The sequence below is a fragment of the Amblyomma maculatum genome, chromosome 4 (genome assembly GCF_055883805.1).
Source record: "Amblyomma maculatum isolate TAMU_Amacu chromosome 4, ASM5588380v1, whole genome shotgun sequence".
NCBI classification, from domain to species: Eukaryota; Metazoa; Arthropoda; class Arachnida; order Ixodida; family Ixodidae; genus Amblyomma; species Amblyomma maculatum.
The window spans coordinates 71917492-71936779 of record NC_139347.1 but is presented as its reverse complement, the minus strand read 5'-3'; the positions used below and the strand labels follow the sequence as shown (position 1 = coordinate 71936779).

General features: G+C 46.8%; 1 protein-coding gene across 3 annotated transcripts in view; it reads right to left on the bottom strand.

Annotated features, from left to right (window-relative positions):
• Rdl (Resistant to dieldrin) overlaps positions 1-19288 on the bottom strand; it is a 228489-nt gene that overhangs the window by 5164 nt on the left and 204037 nt on the right. Inside the window, exons 7-10 of one of the 3 annotated variants that reach the window (XM_084601924.1) lie at positions 14758-15215; positions 10803-10880; positions 8995-9108; positions 7596-7670 (exon numbers count right to left, since the gene is read on the bottom strand). In XM_084601924.1, coding sequence (XP_084458050.1) covers positions 7596-7670; positions 8995-9108; positions 10803-10880; positions 14758-15215 — 725 coding nt within the window. The remainder of the gene's footprint in view (positions 1-7595; positions 7671-8994; positions 9109-10802; positions 10881-14757; positions 15216-19288) is intronic. The other 2 variants (XM_084601925.1, XM_084601926.1) reach the window with 2 other exon arrangements.

The following is a 19288-nucleotide window of genomic DNA, read 5'->3' as shown; positions in this document are numbered from 1 at the left end:
TTCGGGGATAGAAGCGGAATGAGCTGAAAATAGCAAACACTCGTGAGGCTTGCCAAATATATTGTAACAGTACGGAAGAAGATGAAGTTTAGAAGACAAGTGAAGGAGAAAGACGTTGAAAAAGGACTCTCGTGCCGGACGCGCTGCCGTTGACCAGCTGAGCTCCCGACCCTATCGTCTTGTTGTTCAGCGCTCCGACGTCTTACCCCCTTCGTAACAAATTGGTGGTCAGGTGCTGGGTACGAATACCCTCAAGACGCATCCTCAATCGCTGGAGCTTCGTCGGAGCCGTCGCCTCGCTGGTCTCCCACCCTTTCCAACAAGAATGCAGCAGACTACCGAGCAGCCCCGAACATCAACACGGGATCCTCTACCCCCGTCTCGCGATGCGCCGCCGACCACCACGAATGCGACGCTACCATTTCGCGAGCCTCGTTCCTTTGCCGGCCAAGCAGGGGAAGATGTTGATGACTGGCTCACTCATTATGAACGTGTGAGCCGCTATAACCGCTGGGATTCAGTGGCTAAACTAGCCAATGTAGTCTTTTTTTTAACGCAAACCGCCTTGATGTGGTATGAGAACCACGAGGACTCCCTGACAACTTGGGAAAGTTTTGTCGAAGCTATCAAGGAATGTTTCGGCGACCTAGCTGCAAAGAAGAAACAGGCAGAGCAGACACTTGCTCAGAGGGCCCAGGCAGCCGGCGAAACTTGCACCACCTACATAGAGGCCATACTCAAGTTGTGCAAGACCGTCGACAGCAGGATGACTGAAGATGATAAGGTAGGCCATCTGCTCAAGGGCATTGCGGAAGATGTCTACCACTTCCTCATTGCCAAGGAAAACTTGAGTTCGGTCTCTGACGTTATCCGGCACTGCCGAACATTCGAGGCCCTAAAGACTCGCCGTATTACACCGAAATTTGGACGGCTCGCAAATGTGACTACAGTGGCTAGCATTGAAGAATCGCCATCTCAAAGCCTCCTGTGCGCGATCCGTGAGATTGTTCGAGATGAGATGTCACGACGTGAGCAGCTTGTCCGGCCAAATGGCTTCGGAGGGGACGTATATGCTCGTCCAACTTATGGGGGTGCGTGCCCGCCGATGTCCACGAATGTCACCGACTTTGTCTGCCGCGAAGACCTATACACTCCGCGACCAAGGCCTGAAGACAATTTCCAACAATTCTCTTGCCATCAGCGTAGAGATCCTCGCTCTTACTCCAGTCGTACATCGCGCCGACCGCCGGACAACTACATCGTCCCGGAACCACCATCCGGATATTCGTCGCGGCCTACCATGCAGGAACCAGCTGACACGCCACTTTTTGAGCGACCTCTTCCGGTGTGCTACCGGTGTGGGGCCGCGGGTCACATTTCCCGCTACTGCAATCGGCGCACATCGTTCCGGAATCCCCCGACGGCACCGAACCGACGCATCGTCCAGCCCTACATCGACAACTATCGGCCAGAACATCCTTCCCGGAGGGGCCGTTTTCAAAACGAAGGGCACCGCAGCCATTCGCCAGCGTCTGACCGTAGTGTCACACCACCTCCGTCATTTCGTGTGCGCCGCTCCCCGTCTCCACAGCGCCGATCTCCACCACCAACGCAGGAAAACTAGCCAGCGCGGCCAATGGAGGTGAGGTCGCTGGACAATGTGCGCTGCTACCTATTATTCCTCCGTCTGTGTTCATGTTAAAGAACAAGGTCAATGTGATTGTTGATGGTTTGCCAACGATGGCGTTGGTAGACACTGGTGCTACAGTTTCAGTGATGAGTTTAAATTTTAAGAACCTTTTGAAGAACAAAGTTATGTTTGTTTGGGACAAAACTGCAAATTTTTATGGAGTAAGTGGAGAGTTATTGTATCCGGTTGGGGTATGCAGCGTTAAAGTTTCCTTGGGGGGCACGGTATTTCCGGCGGAGTTTGCAGTACTGCCCCGATCTACGCACGACGTAATCTTGGGAATTGACTTCCTGCGTATGTGCGGCGCTACAGTTGACTGTCGAACGGGAGAGCTAAGTGTTAGTGGTTCTCTTCCTCGTGAACTTTTGGAAGAGACATCAAATTATGAAGACGTTTTGTGTGTGTGTGATGAAGTCGTCATACCGCCACATTCAGCAGTGTGTGTCCAGGTGTCCTGCTCCCGTCCTATTAACGACTCTTTTGAGGCTACTGTGGCGCCTCTTAATTTACAGTGCGTAAAGAAAAATGCGTTAGTGCCTCATTGTTTGGTTCGCGTGAAAGAGGGCCGTACCGGACTGTGGACTATAAATTGCTCATCGGAACCAGTTGTTTTTCCAGCGGGTTCCAAACTAGCTTCATGTAGCGCAACTCTCCCGAATTGTGTAGCTGTCGTTACTCCTGCCCTAGACAACCCCGCTACTAACTCACCTGCTGACGAAAAGCTTCTTCCGATGATCAGTGCATCGTTGAACACATCACAACGACAGATATTGAAGAACCTCTTGTGCCAGCACCTATCCGTCTTTGATTTCACGCAGTCCGACGGCTCGCAACGTTTTCCCCTGTCGCGCGCACGCCACAGGATTGACACGGGATCTGCCCATCCGATCCGTCAAAAGCCGTACCGTGTGTCACCATCAGAGCGTAAGATCATCACCGAGCAAGTCCAAGACATGTTGAACAGGGGCGTAATACAGGAATCCTCAAGTCCTTGGGCTGCTCCCGTGATATTGGTGAAGAAAAAAGACGGAACATGGAGGTTCTGCATTGACTATCGTCGCCTCAACTCCATCACTAAAAAGGATGTGTATCCTCTACCACGCATCGACGATGCCATAGATTGCCTTTTTTCCGCGTCTTATTTCTCTTCGGTTGATTTGCGATCGGGTTATTGGCAGATTCCGATGGATCCTGCTGACAAGGAAAAAACTGCATTTGTTACCCCGGACGGCCTATTTCAATTTAACGTGATGCCCTTCGGTCTATGTAATGCGCCGGCCACATTTGAAAGATTTATGGACACAATACTTCGTGGCCTCAAGTGGGAGATCTGCATGTGCTATTTAGACGATGTTGTTATTTTTGGCCGGACTTTTACTGAACATAACACGCGACTCGCTGTTGTGTTAGATTGCCTACAGAAGGCTGGCCTTGTCCTGAATTCTAAAAAGTGCCGTTTTGGTGAACGTCAAGCGCTGGTACTCGGGCATCTCGTCGACCGCGATGGAGTTCGGCCAGATCCACAGAAGACTGCAGCAGTTGCAGCATTCCAACGACCACAGACTCAAAAGGAGCTCCGCAGTTTTCTGGGCCTGTGTTCCTACTTTCGACGATTCATTCCAAGGTTTGCCGACGTCGCCTACCCTCTGACATCCCTTCTACAAAAGGACGTCCCTTTCGACTGGACCTCAGATTGCGACGCGTCTTTCCGCCAACTAAAGTTTCTGCTAACGTCACATCCCATACTACGGCACTTCAACCCCTCCGCTCCGACTGAAGTCCACACTGATGCAAGTGGGATTGGTGTTGGCGCTGTGCTTGTGCAACGTTCGACAACAGGCGAGCATGTAATTGCGTATGCAAGCCGTTCCCTCAGCAAACCTGAGCGTAACTACACTGTTACGGAGCAGGAGTGTCTCGCTGTAGTTTTCGCTGTTCAGCGGTTTCGGTGCTACCTATATGGCCGCCATTTCACGGTTGTGACGGACCATCATGCCCTGTGTTGGCTTGTCAACCTTCGTGATCCATCTGGTCGTCTGGCACGCTGGGCCCTTCGTCTGCAAGAGTACGACTTCACTGTTTCGTACAAGAGTGGCCGCAAACACGCCGATGCAGACTGTCTTTCACGCCTTCCTCTTCCTACGACCGAATGTGACTCTGGTGATTTCGATCATTACATCGCCTCCGTCGTGCCCGAGTTTCCCGACGCCTCGGCTTTGCGGACTGCGCAAGAGACCGACATAAGCCTCGAGCCCCTGCTTGCGGAGGCGCGGGATTCCACTGCTTCCAGCCCATTTTGTCTCCGTGATGGCCTTTTGTACAAAAAGGCTTACTCAAGCACCGGTACAAATTTTCTGCTTGTGGTTCCCGAGAGCTACCGCTCGTGCATCTTACGCGCCATGCACGACGACCCCACTTCCGGTCACCTGGGCTCTGCAAGAACGCTCCATCGTGCCCGCGACCGGTTTTATTGGCCAAAGATGCGCCAGACGACTGAGCGATATGTGGCGAGCTGTACTGAGTGCCAACGACACAAACGCCCTACGTCCACGCCACAGGGCTTGCTGCATCCTGTGACTCCACCACGTGGCGCATTTGAAAAAATCGGAATCGACCTTATGGGTCCCTTCCCGAAGTCATCCGACGGAAATCGTTGGATCGTGGTTTGTGCCGACTACCTCACCCGCTACTGCGAAACGGCAGCTCTTCCTTCAGCCACCGCTCACCACGTGTCCCTGTTCTTGCTCCGTTCTGTGATCCTCCGCCATGGACCTCCGCGAGTGATCATCAGTGACCGAGGTCGCCAGTTTATGGCAGATGTTGTGGAAGAGCTTCTTCGTTTGTGTGCGTCGCATTTTAGGCATTCCACACCATATCACCCTCAAACCAACGGCTTGACGGAGCGCACAAACCGCACACTCACAAACATGCTATCTATGTACATCGCATCTGACCACAAGAATTGGGATACTATACTGCCATTTATAACGTTTGCATTCAACACCGCAACCCATGAGACTACTGGCTACAGTCCGTTCTTCCTGCTATATGCCCGTCCTCCTCGGTATTGTCTAGATACCATTCTTCCTTACTCCGTCCATGATGAACCGTGCATTGCGGAAACTCTTTGTCGAGCCGAAGAAGCTCGCCGTCTCGCCCGTTTGCGAATTCTCGCTTCTCAAGAGCGTTCAAAAGCTCGGTACGACAGTCGGCATAGCCATGTGTCTTACGCCCCTGGAGATTTAGTGTGGCTTTGGCGACCTCTCCGAAAGCGTGGTTTAGCGCAGAAAATGTTGGCGCATTACGCTGGCCCTTACGTTGTGCTTGAACGCGTCAGTGAAGTGAACTACCAAATAGCACGTATGACAGCAAGTGGTCGTCGTTCAGTCAGAACTGAAGTTGCCCATGTCGCCCGGATGAAGCCGTGTCACTCTCGTGGAAACGAATAACTACTTCGCCCGGGGGGCTTCGTCTGCAAAGGGGGAAAATGTAACAGTACGGAAGAAGATGAAGTTTAGAAGACAAGTGAAGGAGAAAGACGTTGAAAAAGGACTCTCGTGCCGGACGCGCTGCCGTTGACCAGCTGAGCTCCCGACCCTATCGTCTTGTTGTTCAGCGCTCCGACGTCTTACCCCCTTCGTAACAATATATATAAAAAAACCTTTTATTCAACTAGCGACTACGATATGAGAATGCTAATACGACTTGACTAAGGCCCCGAACGCGCTGGAATCGAACTGCACTCATGCATTTATCCCAACTTCTTTCGACAGACTACAAGCGTCGCCATGGTAACAATGACAATTTAATCACTGTTTTATTCCTTTTATTTTACGAAGTTCTGCCAGTGCAAGACAAAGTGCGTGCAGAATTCTCTCCGATGCGAAGGAATTGGAATGATAGAGACGGGAAAGTTGACTCTCATGGACCTACAAAACGACTGGCTACAATAAGCCATTTGAGGCGAATGGGAGTATTCAATTAGTGCTCCACGTCAACTGATTGCAATATCAGTACTTATGTACTCATTTGATGTATCTTTCTTTTTCGCGTACGGCAACATTGACGCTTTACTTCATCTGCGGCGCTCCTTAGCGCCCAGGGACGTTGATACCCATGGATACTTTGGTCCGCCATGTGCAGACCTATTGGGACCTAAGTTGCCGTCTCACGAGCTTCCATCTTTAGATGAATTAGAAGCGGCTCCAGTGAGCGCAGCTCAGCCAATAAGCCCCGGCTGGAACCAAGCACGCTAAAGCATAATCCGGTTCACTTCGGTACGTATGGCGGCACCTCTGGCCCTCGCGGCGGTGTTCTCTAAGAGCCGGATAGACGTCTCACCGCATTAGTAAATTCTCGCCACCCTCACTAAGCGCCGCTTTGCTCTCAACACGTAGAATGTTCTTCCCCCGAGGGATTCGAGACTTCAATTAGGGAGACGGAAAAGCCTTCTACCTCCCAAGGCTAAGAAGGATGTGTTTTCCCTCCTAAGAGCTCTCGCATCGGTAAATCACATTACAAAGTCGCAAACCGTAGAGTGCTCTGGAGGATAGAATAAAGCGTGCCGGTAGTCGGCAAATGATACCCCAGGATGAAAGGCAATATCAATCCTCTTCGAGTGGGATAATTGGATGTGGAAGGCTGCCACGACGTAGAGGCGGCGCGTATGCCTTTCTGCTTGATGAATAGTCTCGACAAAAATGCGGTAAAAGTAGAAATACTGATTTTTTGTTTATAACAATTTCTTGCTTTAATTCTGAAGTAATCAAAAGGCACATCTTCAGCATGGAAGTGATCCTAAAGCTCTTTGCATTGCTGCTTCATAATTATAAGGAAAACATCCCAGAGCAACATTTCCCCAATACAGCTTAGAGTTCCTGTAAAGGGTGCACTGCCACATGAACCAAGCTATTGCAAAAAAGCTACATCAAGCAAGCGCTTCTGCGCGCATATGTACCCGAGTGGAGATCACAAGTACGAGCCTACGCACACGCACAAGAAGACAGAAAAAAAACGTATTCAGTTATAGTACCTCTACAAATACATTTTGTTTCTCATGTTTCGCATACTTTCTAGGTAGTGCAGTTCACCACGGAAAAATAAAATTCATTCTATGTGGCAATGATGCCTAGCGCTTATGTTGTCACACTCCAAGCTCCTGTAAAGGGTGCACTGCCACATACACGGTGTTATGGCAAGAAAGCTACATGAAGCAAGCGCTTCTGCGCGCATATGTACCCGAGTGCGGATCACAAGTACGGGCCTACGCACACGCACAATAAGAGAGAAAGAAACGTATTCAGTTGTAGTACCTGTACAACTACATTTGTTTCTCATGTTTCGCATACTTTCTAAGCAGTGCAGCTCACCACGGAAAAATAAAACTCATTCCCATGTGACAATAAAGCCTAGCGCTTGTCACACTCCAAGCTCCTGTAAAGAGTGCACTGCCACATGCACAGTGATATTGCAAGAAAGCTACATCAAGCAAGCGCTTCTGCTCGCATATGTACCCGAGTGGGGATCACAAGTACGAACCTACGCACACGCACAAGAAGAGACAAATAAATGTATTAAGTTGTAGTACCTATACAACTACATTTATTTTCTCATGTTTTGCATACTTTCTGGTCAGTGCAGCCCACTCACGGGGCAATAAAGCCTAGCGCTTATGTTGACCCACTCCAAGCGCCCCCTTTAAAATGTTGCCGTCCTTCCCCCTTATATTAACTTCACATCTCATAGCACGGCGTCAGCTGCTGCGAAGGGTGCTGATGGCCGGAAGCCAGAGCAGTGCGTGCTGCACAAGCTGCGGTGCTGGAATGGCTGCTAAGAGGTGCGGGGCGCTGTTCAGCGCGTGATGGCGATAATTGTTCCGGTAAAAGCCAGTGGTGAGAGTTCTTACGTGGCACCCGGATATGTGGCAGTTTCTGTTTGGCATAACCACCATTGTCCTGTATGGCTCCCTCACTTTGTGATTCTATGCGCAACACATAAAAAAAGAAGTGAAAATGAACATGATATATTTCGCCACCATTGTACAGACAATAGGCATATGAGAGGTCAGAATTCAGAGGAAATACAAACCTTCGACGCCGGAACAATGAAGTCATTCTAAAGAATGTAAAGTATCTATTAATATGCACAAGATGAAGCTGGACATTGCCTGAGCTTAGTTTGAACAGATGCTGCAGTGAACAATAATAGAAAAATAAGAAATTTTATTTTTAATCTTACTTATTAAATACTTGAAAGCGTTAGGTAATACAGACGTTCTTGTTCCCGGAAGACATTCTAGAAATAATGCATTGATATTAAAGATAAACTAAGCCTTTTCTTCCTTTTCATGGCGTTAGTTACAGACAGCCTGATTATAAGTCATCCTTAAAGCCTTCACAATTTGCATAATTTCTTGCTCTTGTATTTCTTTCTTTCCCGTTTTATTATAGGAAATACTCTGATGATCGACGTACCTCCGATACGTGGTCTATTTTGCGTGCAACTGCAATGTTTGGCGACATGGACAGATATAAAGCTATTACGAAAACGATCTGATAAATAAACTCAGTGAATAATTGCACTACACAAATCGAATACATAAAGTCACTGCCGCATAATGCCTACGGAGGTCGCTTAGAAGAGGACTGTTCCTCACAATTCCCGCTATTTTCGATATTCTAAATGAATATGAATGAGTGTCTTGCTATACTGTGAGAAAAGACAGGATTTAGCGAAAATCGTATTCTAAGTTTCTTCCCTCGGAAATATGTCACCCGCAAGCTAATAAAGCCCTCTCAACAAAGACTGCAGTTTAAAGAGGTATACTCCACAAGGAACACCGAAAGGCGCCGAGGCACGATAAGTGTAAAAGAAAGGCGAGAAATATACGTGGCTGCTTCAAGCCATTTAGGTCATTTACGAAATTATCCAAACTGATTTCTTCGCAAACTACACGGAAGATTAGGAGCAACATTTGCGTTTTAAGTGGGGTTACCATGCGCGCACCGGCGAACTGTCGCACCCGTGCCACTTTCAGCTCTTTTTAATCGCAACTAGTCCAACAAGACAACGCACTTTGAGCGTTTGCGCTTGGAAAAAGAGTGAACCATCTTACGAAGTGGCCGGGCTTTCATATTGACCGCATCATTCATGTTGGTGAAAGATGAGACTTTCTGGTATTCAGTGCTCAGTGCTGGGTTTTGTAATTCTAGGTAACTCCTTGTGCAGGGGGGGGGGGGGGGGGGTTGATATAGAGAATTCTAAATTGCAACGAAACTGCGGTACGCACAGAGCGGTGGTCTTACCATAGGTATTCCTGGTGGAGGAGCCTGTTGTTGAGTTTGTGAGGCGACCGCAGCGGGGCAGACCTGACATGAACCCTGGAGGCCAGGGCAACATTGGTCTGCTCCTCTGCGACCCTGTGAAGAGCAATACCGCATGTCAAACAAATATAAGAGAGCGGACTTGAATCCACCGGCTACCAGCTGCTGGTCGCTAACAGCACATTCATGGCACTTGAGTATCCAACAGATTGTAACAGCGGTGTCACCGTTTGGCAGTTGATTGGTCAAGTGATAGGCTGTTGTTCCTGTGCAACCTTCTGACTGATCCTTAACATGGAAAAATCTTTCCAGACTTACCGCAAGCAGATTTGCTGTTAAAAACTATATTTTGTTTCTGGTGAATGTCGAAAGCACAAAAGAACGGCACGTCAGTAGCGGTACAAAGCACGGCGAATAAGCGAAGTTGACAGGAATCAAAGAAAATAATTCGTTCATAAAAGACGTGCAGGCAAAAAGCAGAAAAAAAAAACAGAGCCAAAAGCCAGAAAGCGCGAAAAGCTGTTCGTACCAAAAGCACTTTTGCACGTGATGAAAAAGCGAGAAAAAATGCTGATTGTAACAGTCACGGCCGTGTGTTGCTAGTACACACGACTCAGTGGTAAGTTCGAGGACGTGTTTTAAAATTGCTCATAGGTGCTACGGTTGGTAGTACTGATATTTGCTTTCTCGCATAAGCGTGGCAACATTTGTGTTGCCACGCTGCCGTTCGAGCATAAATCTCGTATGGCGGACATCATCTGACGTAAACAACATTGGGACAAAGCAGCGACTAGCAAATCAACCCGACATGCTTGGGATACTTCTGGTTTCTCGATGCTGAATCGCGGCTTTTTCAAACTGAAGATCTCACGCTTCCTGCTTATCACCAAGTGGTATAATCTGCTTTCTCACGAATAGTGAACACCTAAATGGGGCTATTTTAAACTCGTCACTTTGAGAAATTTTTACAGTGTTGAGATTAAACTGGAACGTAGTGGTTACGTAACAAATTATTCTGCGCTATATAAATGACACGGACTAAGGAAGAAATACACAGGACAGGCGCGGACTCCGACTAAGTAGTCGGAGACTTCGCCCGTCCTCTTTATTTCTTCATGTGTCCGTGTAATTTATGTAGCCTAGAATAAATTCTTACGAAACTATGCTTCACCAACTAGTCCACAAACCTGTTTTGTTAAACGTAGTCCTTAGCATTGGCAACACTATCCCTTCGCTGAAAAATGTTCCCTATAAGCCGCATACTGCTTTTACACCGACAATTTCTGCCGGCCTTAGAAAATCAATAGGATTTACCGAACATACGGAATTCCCGCAATGGTTTTCAATGCTCAACTGCACTCTGAAAGAGGCGGCTGTCGCGCAAACTAGAAACAATTTTCCATATTTCCCAGCCTTACTTTGACGCTAGAGTCGATTGGAATTAAACTCTCTTCGCTTCGATTTCCCATTTTTTTGTTTCAGTCATGATCGCAAAACTAAGAAAAGTAAATCTGGGTAAAGCGCCCCCACGGTCGTAGTCTTGCTCAAGCAAGGATACGAAGGGAGGAACCCTAGTTGTTGATAGATGAAACCGTCTACCTCGAACTTTCGACGTACGCCAGTTTTAGCTCATCACGTGGGTCGGTAGTTTAATAGTAACACTCTTTTTATTGTCTAAAGTGCACCTCTGTAGTTCGCGCATGAATATAACCATGCATAGTGTATCTCTGTTACCAACGCGTGCGTCCCGGTCATTATCGCTTCGATATCGGTGGCTGGCGACGACTCACCATGGTAAATCCGGTTGGTGGTGCTTCCCTCGGTTGTCCTTGGGATGCCACCGCAGCAGGACAAACTTGACAGGAACCCTGGGAAACCGTGCGTGGCACCCACAAGGATCGCAACTGGGACCCCACCACGCCGGCCCCGACCGCTCGGCAGTCCTTCGCATCACCGAACGCCATAGCCTCTTTGACCCGCTTTTTCGGTGTTTTTAATTTCTCAACTTGCTCCCGCAGTTCATAACGACTGCGTAGAATTTAAAATTGGTGTGCTTCGTTTTCTAAACGCCGATACCTCCAGCCACTCTGAGCATCGTCAGAAACATTAGGAGACCTTGGTGGGTTTTACCTAAGAATCCCTTTGGAAACAGTGTCGTAGTTGATGCACCGAACGCAGCCTAGCACTGCTTAGTAGCAGCTAATACGGAACTTGGCAACCAGTGCATACGCCAATTCATTGCAGTTGCATTAGAGTGAAACCCAGTGCATCTGTACTTCATGTTCAGTTGGCTGTTGAAACGCCTAAAGTTAATTTCAACTAATAAAGAGCCACTGACATCATACAGATCATATCAGTCCTAAAGGCGAGGAAGAGCGTGTGGAAAGATTAGTAACTTCTCAATTGCTGCACTCGGGCCGATCTATTTCAGTTTTTTAGTTTAAAAAAGGCTGCTTGTAATAACGTTTTACGTAATACAGTCTACCACTTGCAGTTCATTTGATTCAATATGCAGATGTGAGTTAATTTCGGCAGTACGCTGCACTTACTCATCTAGTCTCAAATGAAAATTTTAAACGAAATCCGTAATTTTACAAGCGAATGTTGTGCAGTTGCATATAATTAAGAAATACATTTTTGATCCCCCAATGAAAATGTCAGGTAACAAAACAACCTCTGCACATATTTTAAAATGATACAAATTTTTATCATCATCTATGAGCAAATTTAGTTTCTTGTTTTTTTATTTTTTTTTCATTTTGCGTGATACTGAAATAGCAATGTTTGTATCACTTCGTAACTGGCAGTAGGTACAATTTCTAAAAGACAAAAAAAAAAAAAAAAGCCAGTGAGGATATGCTGAGGCGCTTCCGGCTGAAGTTTGTAGTAACGAGTTCTTCCTCGCTATAACCCTCTCGGTCTCTAGCCACTACAAAAACTGCACCTTCGGCATCGCTCAAAATTTCGCCAACAAGCAATTTTTGTCGACCGCGTCTCGCTGTTCTGAATTCATAGGTGCCAGAAAGCCAGCGGTTCGTGGCGGAGGATGATGCGGTGTATTTCGCATGATCCGCAATGAAGCCACGCACAATACGCGTTCGCCGTTCCTCGGTGCGGCTTCAAAGAGAGCCACTTTTGCGAATCGCCGTCGTATAGTTGCGCCACGAAGCGCATTCGTCTAGTTACGTAAGGAGAACCCTTTGATGCGTCGAGCGGAAGGCAAGTGCTGAAGCCGGACGGAATGCTTGCTGCAGTCAGCTCGACGCAGGATAGGAAAAGATAGGAAGGAGACGATAGTGTCTCTGCAGTGGGCGGAGGTGCGGCATTGTGCGCCATTGAGAAAGGAAAGAGAGAAGAAATGAAAGAATGTGGGCGCCAAGGAAACGGAAGCTGCTTCGGCATTCACGATACCCCTAATGTGGGGCGAAGAAAAACAAAAGTAAGAGTTACAAGCCGATCGTGAAAGCGGTGTCGAGAGGCAATGCGTGTGGCGGTGCAGTGGATTGCGTGAGCGACATCGGAGACGGGCGATGCGGCGTGACCAAAGCAGTGATAGAAGACGGAAAGAAGTAAAAGAAAAATGCGAGAGGATACTCTGCGAAGATAGATAATGTAGTAGCACAAGGAGGAGAAAAAGAATAACTAAGCAGGCAGGCTGGCATCTATACACGCCACGCACGCGTGCTTTATTCGCTGAGCTATGCATGCGTGACACGGTGATCTAGAATATTGAAGAATCAGTAAGCCCGCCAAACATAAAGAGCTCGTAGTTTCTTTTTCCTTACGAGCCAATACAAGGAAAACACTATATGAAATGACGACTCAATGGCGCCCTAATATAGCGCTACCATTTATGGAGCACTTATAAAGCGCTTCATGTGTAATGGCAATTATGGCGATGTATTTTCATTTTTTTAGCCTAATATTGAAACCAGTAAATTTTATTTTAATTATAGGATAAAATTTTCATACTCAATATCTGCATCTAGCACGTGTACCGTCTTTGCCAAAAGTAACCAGGCTGCGTGCTCCGCTTCTCAGTCTAGTAGTAGAGACTTCGTACAACTTCTGAAGCTCTAAACATATGCAAAGTAAAGGGGAACTCCTGTCCCAAATTTCTAACAAGTTTTGACACTGTGGGATTCCATGTTGACTTTAGAATTCAAACGAGAAGCAAAAGATGCAGCCTGGTTACTTTTGGCAAAGACGGTACATAGCCTGGCGTATAGTTACTTGAAACTGTCAACTATATATATATATATATCATAATCTGTAGATAGGTAGTTACAGAGGACTAAAAATCACATATATATATATATATATATATATATATATATATATATATATATATATATATATATATATATATATATATATATATATATATATATATATATGTGATATATATATATATATATATATATATATATATATATATATATATATATATATATATATCATAATCTGTAGATAGGTAGTTACAGAGGACTAAAAATCATAGTGAAAGCAGCTCCTTACACTTCAGGCTCATAATGTACACTTAGATGTTATAAACTGATATAGTACACGTTTTAAATCTGGAACTTCCACCTAGCAAAGATCAGAGAAAGAAAAAGGCGAAAGAATGAAAGAGAAGGAAAGAGAGAGAAATAGAAAGAGAGAGAGAAAGAGAGAGAGAGAGAAAGAGTAAAGAGAGTGACTGCACTCCTGCAAAGACGTCCCTTTTCGTGCAGAAAAAAAGCCTCTGGTAAGGCGCCGTGCAAATTATACATTAACCTCTTACCATGACTGGGGTGCCTTTAGCGAAGCGAGTGAAGGAAAATATAACCAAACTTTTGTTCTTCCTGAGAACTTTGTTTGCTGAACTGCCCCAAACAAAAAATAAAACATGCTTGCTGTGGAGTACGAGAAAAAAGAAATAATAGGTAGCTGCCGTAGTTTGAAGTGAGTCAGCTTTTGGTGACTGACAATAGTTTTGCAAGCGGTGCGCACATCTCAACGTGTGTTGCAGTGAACGTGGCAAGAGTTCACACTAGAAAATGCTTCCTTCTTCTTTTTTTTTTGTAACAGCGTGAATATTTATTTGCGATGTTACCTCGCCATTGCAGTGAATGCGAATTAACTTTTTTTTTTGAGAGGTTGGCCAAAATAATATAAAAAATACATTCACTAATACGTGTTCGGACTGTCGCTTGTACAAGCTTAAAAAAAGAAATACAGTAATAAAATTTACGACAACGTAAGACAAGCTCTCAAATAATTGAAGTCGCTACGAATAAAGAAAGCTGAATAAAAAAAAAATTGCCTGAGAACTGCAATTGATAATACGAAAAAAAAATTTGTTTTGCTAGCCTTGCTGACAGAGACCCCAAGAAAATTCTGATTAGTAATAAAGACACTATGAAATAAGGACATAATGCCAGAATAAAGAAACACGGTAGCCGAACATAATGCACAGAAATTACCGCTGGCTTCAACGCGTCTAGAGCACACTAAGTTAAAAAAAAACACGAAGAATTGCCGACAAGACCAAATTTATGAAATTCTCCGTGTCTGGAAATCCGCTACGTCAAATTCACTGACTCACTTCAGGACTTGTTCCTACTGAAGAAAATGAGACATTCGCGAGCAGATCGCAAGGCACAAGACAACACAAAAAAAGAAGAAAAAATGAACAGGCTGTAACAGCGATAAGAAAAAACAAAAACAAAGAAGACAGCAAGGCTGATGAAAGTGTCCACTTACGACCGTCTTGACAATGGATACTTCAGGACTGGCTAGCAAGGGCTCAGAGCTTGGCTCGTTGGAAGAAGCGGCGGCACATCTCTGCCTGTGCTGCTCTGCGAGTTTTGCCAGCTGCTGACAGCGGGTTTTCCTCATGGTGATTCTCTTGCCGAGATATCCTACCGTGGCGTACTCCAGGAGCGCGGTAAACACCATTACGAAACATGTGCCCAGGTAGACGTCGATACTCTTGACGTAGGATATTTTGGGCAGCGCTGCGTTGGTACTGGACATGAGTGTGGTCATCGTGAGCACGGTGGTGACGCCGAGCGCGACGCGAGCTGGACTAGCGTTACGGTGGAGCCAAAAGGAGACCCAGGAAATAACCACGATCAATCCGGCCGGGATGTAGATCTGGATCAGGTAGTAGCCCATGGAGCGGGCGAACCGTATTTCACATACCAGGCGGGAGTAGTTTCCTGAGTGGGGAGGAGACACACGCCACACAAAGAAGCGCGCTTTAGGTTGCGCCGCCCACTCTGTAACAGCAGCAGTTTCACTATAACACAGCTGCGCGGTAAGCACTGCCCCAGATGAACTCTGTCCACCACTGCGTAGCGATGCAAGAAGTTCTCCCCTCGACGTCTGACTTTTTTCTGTATTGCTAAAGAGTAGGGGGGGGGGGGGGGGGGGGTGTACCGATGCCTTCCTAGGCCTTGCAGCGCGCCCACTGATATGCACTGGAAGGCCCGGTCAGCGGCTGTGGCCTAAGTGACGTAGTTGTTTCGCAAAGTACATTGAGGGTATTTAAGCGGAATAAACGTTATCGATAAGAACCTGGGCTGCCATATCTCATGTGACTTGCGCAAAGGTTCCTTTAGACTTGGAGTGCAGATGCGCACACAGGTATGAAATGCTTTTCGCTGAGACGTATGGCTCGTGGTCCACTGACCATCCTTCGACCGGAAAGCAAGCAGCGAAGACAATCTGGTGTTAGGTTGTTGCGCCGTTCGTAATGAAGGACGACGTGACAGGAAAGAAGCGGTATTATCGAGAAAGAGGGCCTGACGGGTACATCGCACTGAAGCAGCGGGAGAGTAATGGCGGACAGAGTTCATCTTTCTGGGCAATTAAGGTGCGTGATCCCAGTGCCGTATTGCGAAATCGGATGAAAAGAGAAAATAAAAAGAAGGCACACGAAACACATTGTTGCGGCCAGAGACTGCACTGCTTTTATCAGGGCAGCTCCTCTTTGGCATAATGCTCGCAGCATAGGACGGTCGTTTCCTGGAAGCAGGAGACGACCGTTCATGGCTGCAATAGCGCCAGCAACAGGGATTTCAGGGCTAGCCGCTACCGGACGCTGCCATCGAGGACGAACAGAGCTCGGCGCTTTGGCGTGTGTTGCCGTCCCAGCTACAAACTACGCAAGACACGGCGCAGCATTGGCCGCCGACAGGTGAGTCTCAGAGAAATGGAGGAGGGTGGAGACGTGCGCTCTCGCGGTGCTGCGGTGCGAGGGTGGCATGGGTGTACTATGCGTGTGCTTTGTTTCTTGTCTTGTTTGTTACGCGCTCCCTTCCCCCTTTCCCTCCATATTACTGAAGTAATTAAAGTCCAATGCTAGTGCCAATTTTTTCAGCTGTTTCAAAGGCTAGGGGGAGTTTTCATGCGGTGGACATTGGTGCCACGGCGGCATGCAACGTCTACCGGCCGTGACGTGTGGGTAAAGCGTGTCTTGTATTTAAAAATAAGCAAGAATGAATAGCATTTTATATTATTTTAGTCTATTTGACTCTGTTATTAACAGTTACTGCAAAGCTTGGTAGTTCCCCCTTCAGATAAAATGACTCTAATCGGGTTTGCAGCCAACTAAGTAGCCGATTGGTCGATTCAGATATCGCTGATATAGAACGTCTGAAAGCATTCGACGATGTTCAAACCGATTATCACAAAACGTCTAAGCGAAGAAACTTCTTTCTTTCTTTTGGAAGGACTGTTACTTGTATTATTCATGGCTGTGGCTTATTATTCGATTTATCGTGTGCTTGATGAATATGTATGTCCATCGAAGACGAATATTTGTGCCCATCGCTACATTACGCCTTCGCTATTCCTTATCAACCTTGTTCTGCACCAACAAAATATATTCAAGATGTATTTTGACCGCTTTAATCAATGCATCAAGGCGCCTTTCTTACTTCGATGAGAGTACGAGATAATTGTCTGCAAACAGTTTGTGAGGGCGTTTGTTACTATTGCTAGTTTCTGTTCGTGGTTTGCGACTGTTGTTTTCTAACTCGGCGTCTATTAGGATGTTTCAGGTTCTCACCTATTGCCCTGGTAACATGAGCTACCGAATGTAATTATGAGAAGCTCGCATTTCAGAACCGAAATTATCGGCAACACTCTAGTCCCGATTACAATTAACCTAAAGCAATTAGTCGGGTGGGTTGATAATAGTTTATTGCTTCCTTGTTATCGCTTACGCCGTTCCAAGTGCGGGCTATATTTCAGTCAGTGAGAACCCACTGCGGAATATGAATATAATAATAAGGCTAGCCCCAACCGAAGTTACAAGTAACCTGTGTTACGTTCTATGTGGCATCATGCGACAAATGTATCCAAAGCTTCTGAAATCGTTGCGCGTAGCGTGCGTCAGTTACAGTTGCACAACGGTGGACAAAAATTAAGCTACTCATCTTAGCAACAACGCGAGGAAGCACGTCTTCTATCTTTAGCTTTGGGAATTTAAATTCAGAGTTCCGGTATTTGCGAGAGCGTCTCGTTTAAAGCCCTCTGAATTTCTGTCATAAATGAATTCCTTTAATAATACATATGATCAAACTCATTGACCGTTAAGAATGCGCCGCATGCAAGCGCGGCTCGACGCAGGAGAATCAGTAAACTGAACGCGGCAAATACATTTTCGCACAGAATCTTAAGAGACGAGTTGAAGAGCTGCGTTGTGCCAGAACGTACGTAGAGCCCAATATTTACCCGCCAAAAGGGGGCAAACAGGAAGGCTACAAGGCTGGCTTGCCAGTTCAAAATTTGTTTCTGACAAAGGCTGAATCCTTAATTCCCAAGAGTTCACGTGTGTGGTAACACGTAATTTTGAGCTATAATGTATGGGGCACCAACAGTTAAATCGTGGTTATTTGCGGGCGTGACGTGCAGCACTCTTTTTCTGCCTGTAATGCAAATGAATTCGGTTCACTTAGCTGACTCATTAAAACAAGTGATGAAAAAGCTGCGATGAGCCTTCTAGATGCGTATTTTGTGATGCTTACTTTGACGATCGATTACTAGGAAAGCAAATACAGAAGCGCATCCCAAAGTAAGCATTAAACTTTAGGTATAGTGTTTTCTCTATTTTCTTATGCTAAGTAGGTAATGGATTCTCAGTTGCTCGGTTCGTGTTCCTCATCTGCGTACTTTACCTTTGTTCGTTGATGGAGCATAGAAGGAGCTGAGAATCTTGGAGAACGAAAAAAGGCATGCAAAAGGATTCACACCAAGCCAAACTTGCATGAGAAAACCGCCAAACCTTGTTGCTGTCGAGCGCATCAGTTCTGGCTGAAACAGGGAGATAGGCTCGCGACGCAGAGCGAGTTGAGAAAAGCAGCGTTCTTGTTAGTAAAGATAACAACTGCGCTACTGTACGACGCTGCAGCAGAGAAACAGCGAGAATGCGAATAGACAGAGAGAGTAGGGGGAGAATTAAAGAAAGGAAAGAGAGAAAGATAGAGAGAGAGAGAGATGACGAACCGGGTGTAATGTGAGATGGCACAGAGGCGCTCCAAAGTAAGGCGTGGGACAGGCCAGAGCGATTGCATAGTGCGCTGTGTACTTACGACAATCTTGGCGACCGGTAGTTCCGGACTGACCATCGCCGGTTCCGGCTCGGGCTCCGGAGGCGGCTGCGCTGGAGCGTTGCGGGAAGCATGCTCCAGCTTGGCCAGCTTGGCCGTCTTCTTCATGGTGATTCTCTTGCCCAGATATCCTACCGTGGCGTATTCCAGGAGGGCCGCAAACACCATCACAAAACACGTTCCCAGGTAGACGTCGATACTCTTGACGTACGATATTTTGGGTAGTGCAGCGTTCGTGCTGGACATTAGCGTGGTCATGGTGAGCACAGTTGTGACGCCTAACGCCACGCGGGCGGGGCTAGCGTTACGGTGGAGCCAAAAGGAGACCCAAGAGGTAACTACGATGAGGCCAGCAGGGATGTACATCTGGATGAGGTAATAGCCCATGGAACGCACGAACCGTATCTCACAAACCAAGCGGGAGTAGTTCCCTAGGGAAGTGGAGAAACATGGCGGCCACGGGTAAGCCACTCTGTTGTCAGGAAACACCATCACCCAAACGGTAGTAGCTCCGTGCCGTGTGACACCGGTTAACTTTGCGGCCCAAGACCCTCTTCGAAGACTGCTGCTGGAGTACAGGATGCGCCGCATTTTATAGTGCCTTTTGAGTTGTAAGGACGTGTTTAATAGACTGCGCTTGTTGTAAGAGAAAGAGGAATGCCATCAAGAAGTGAATC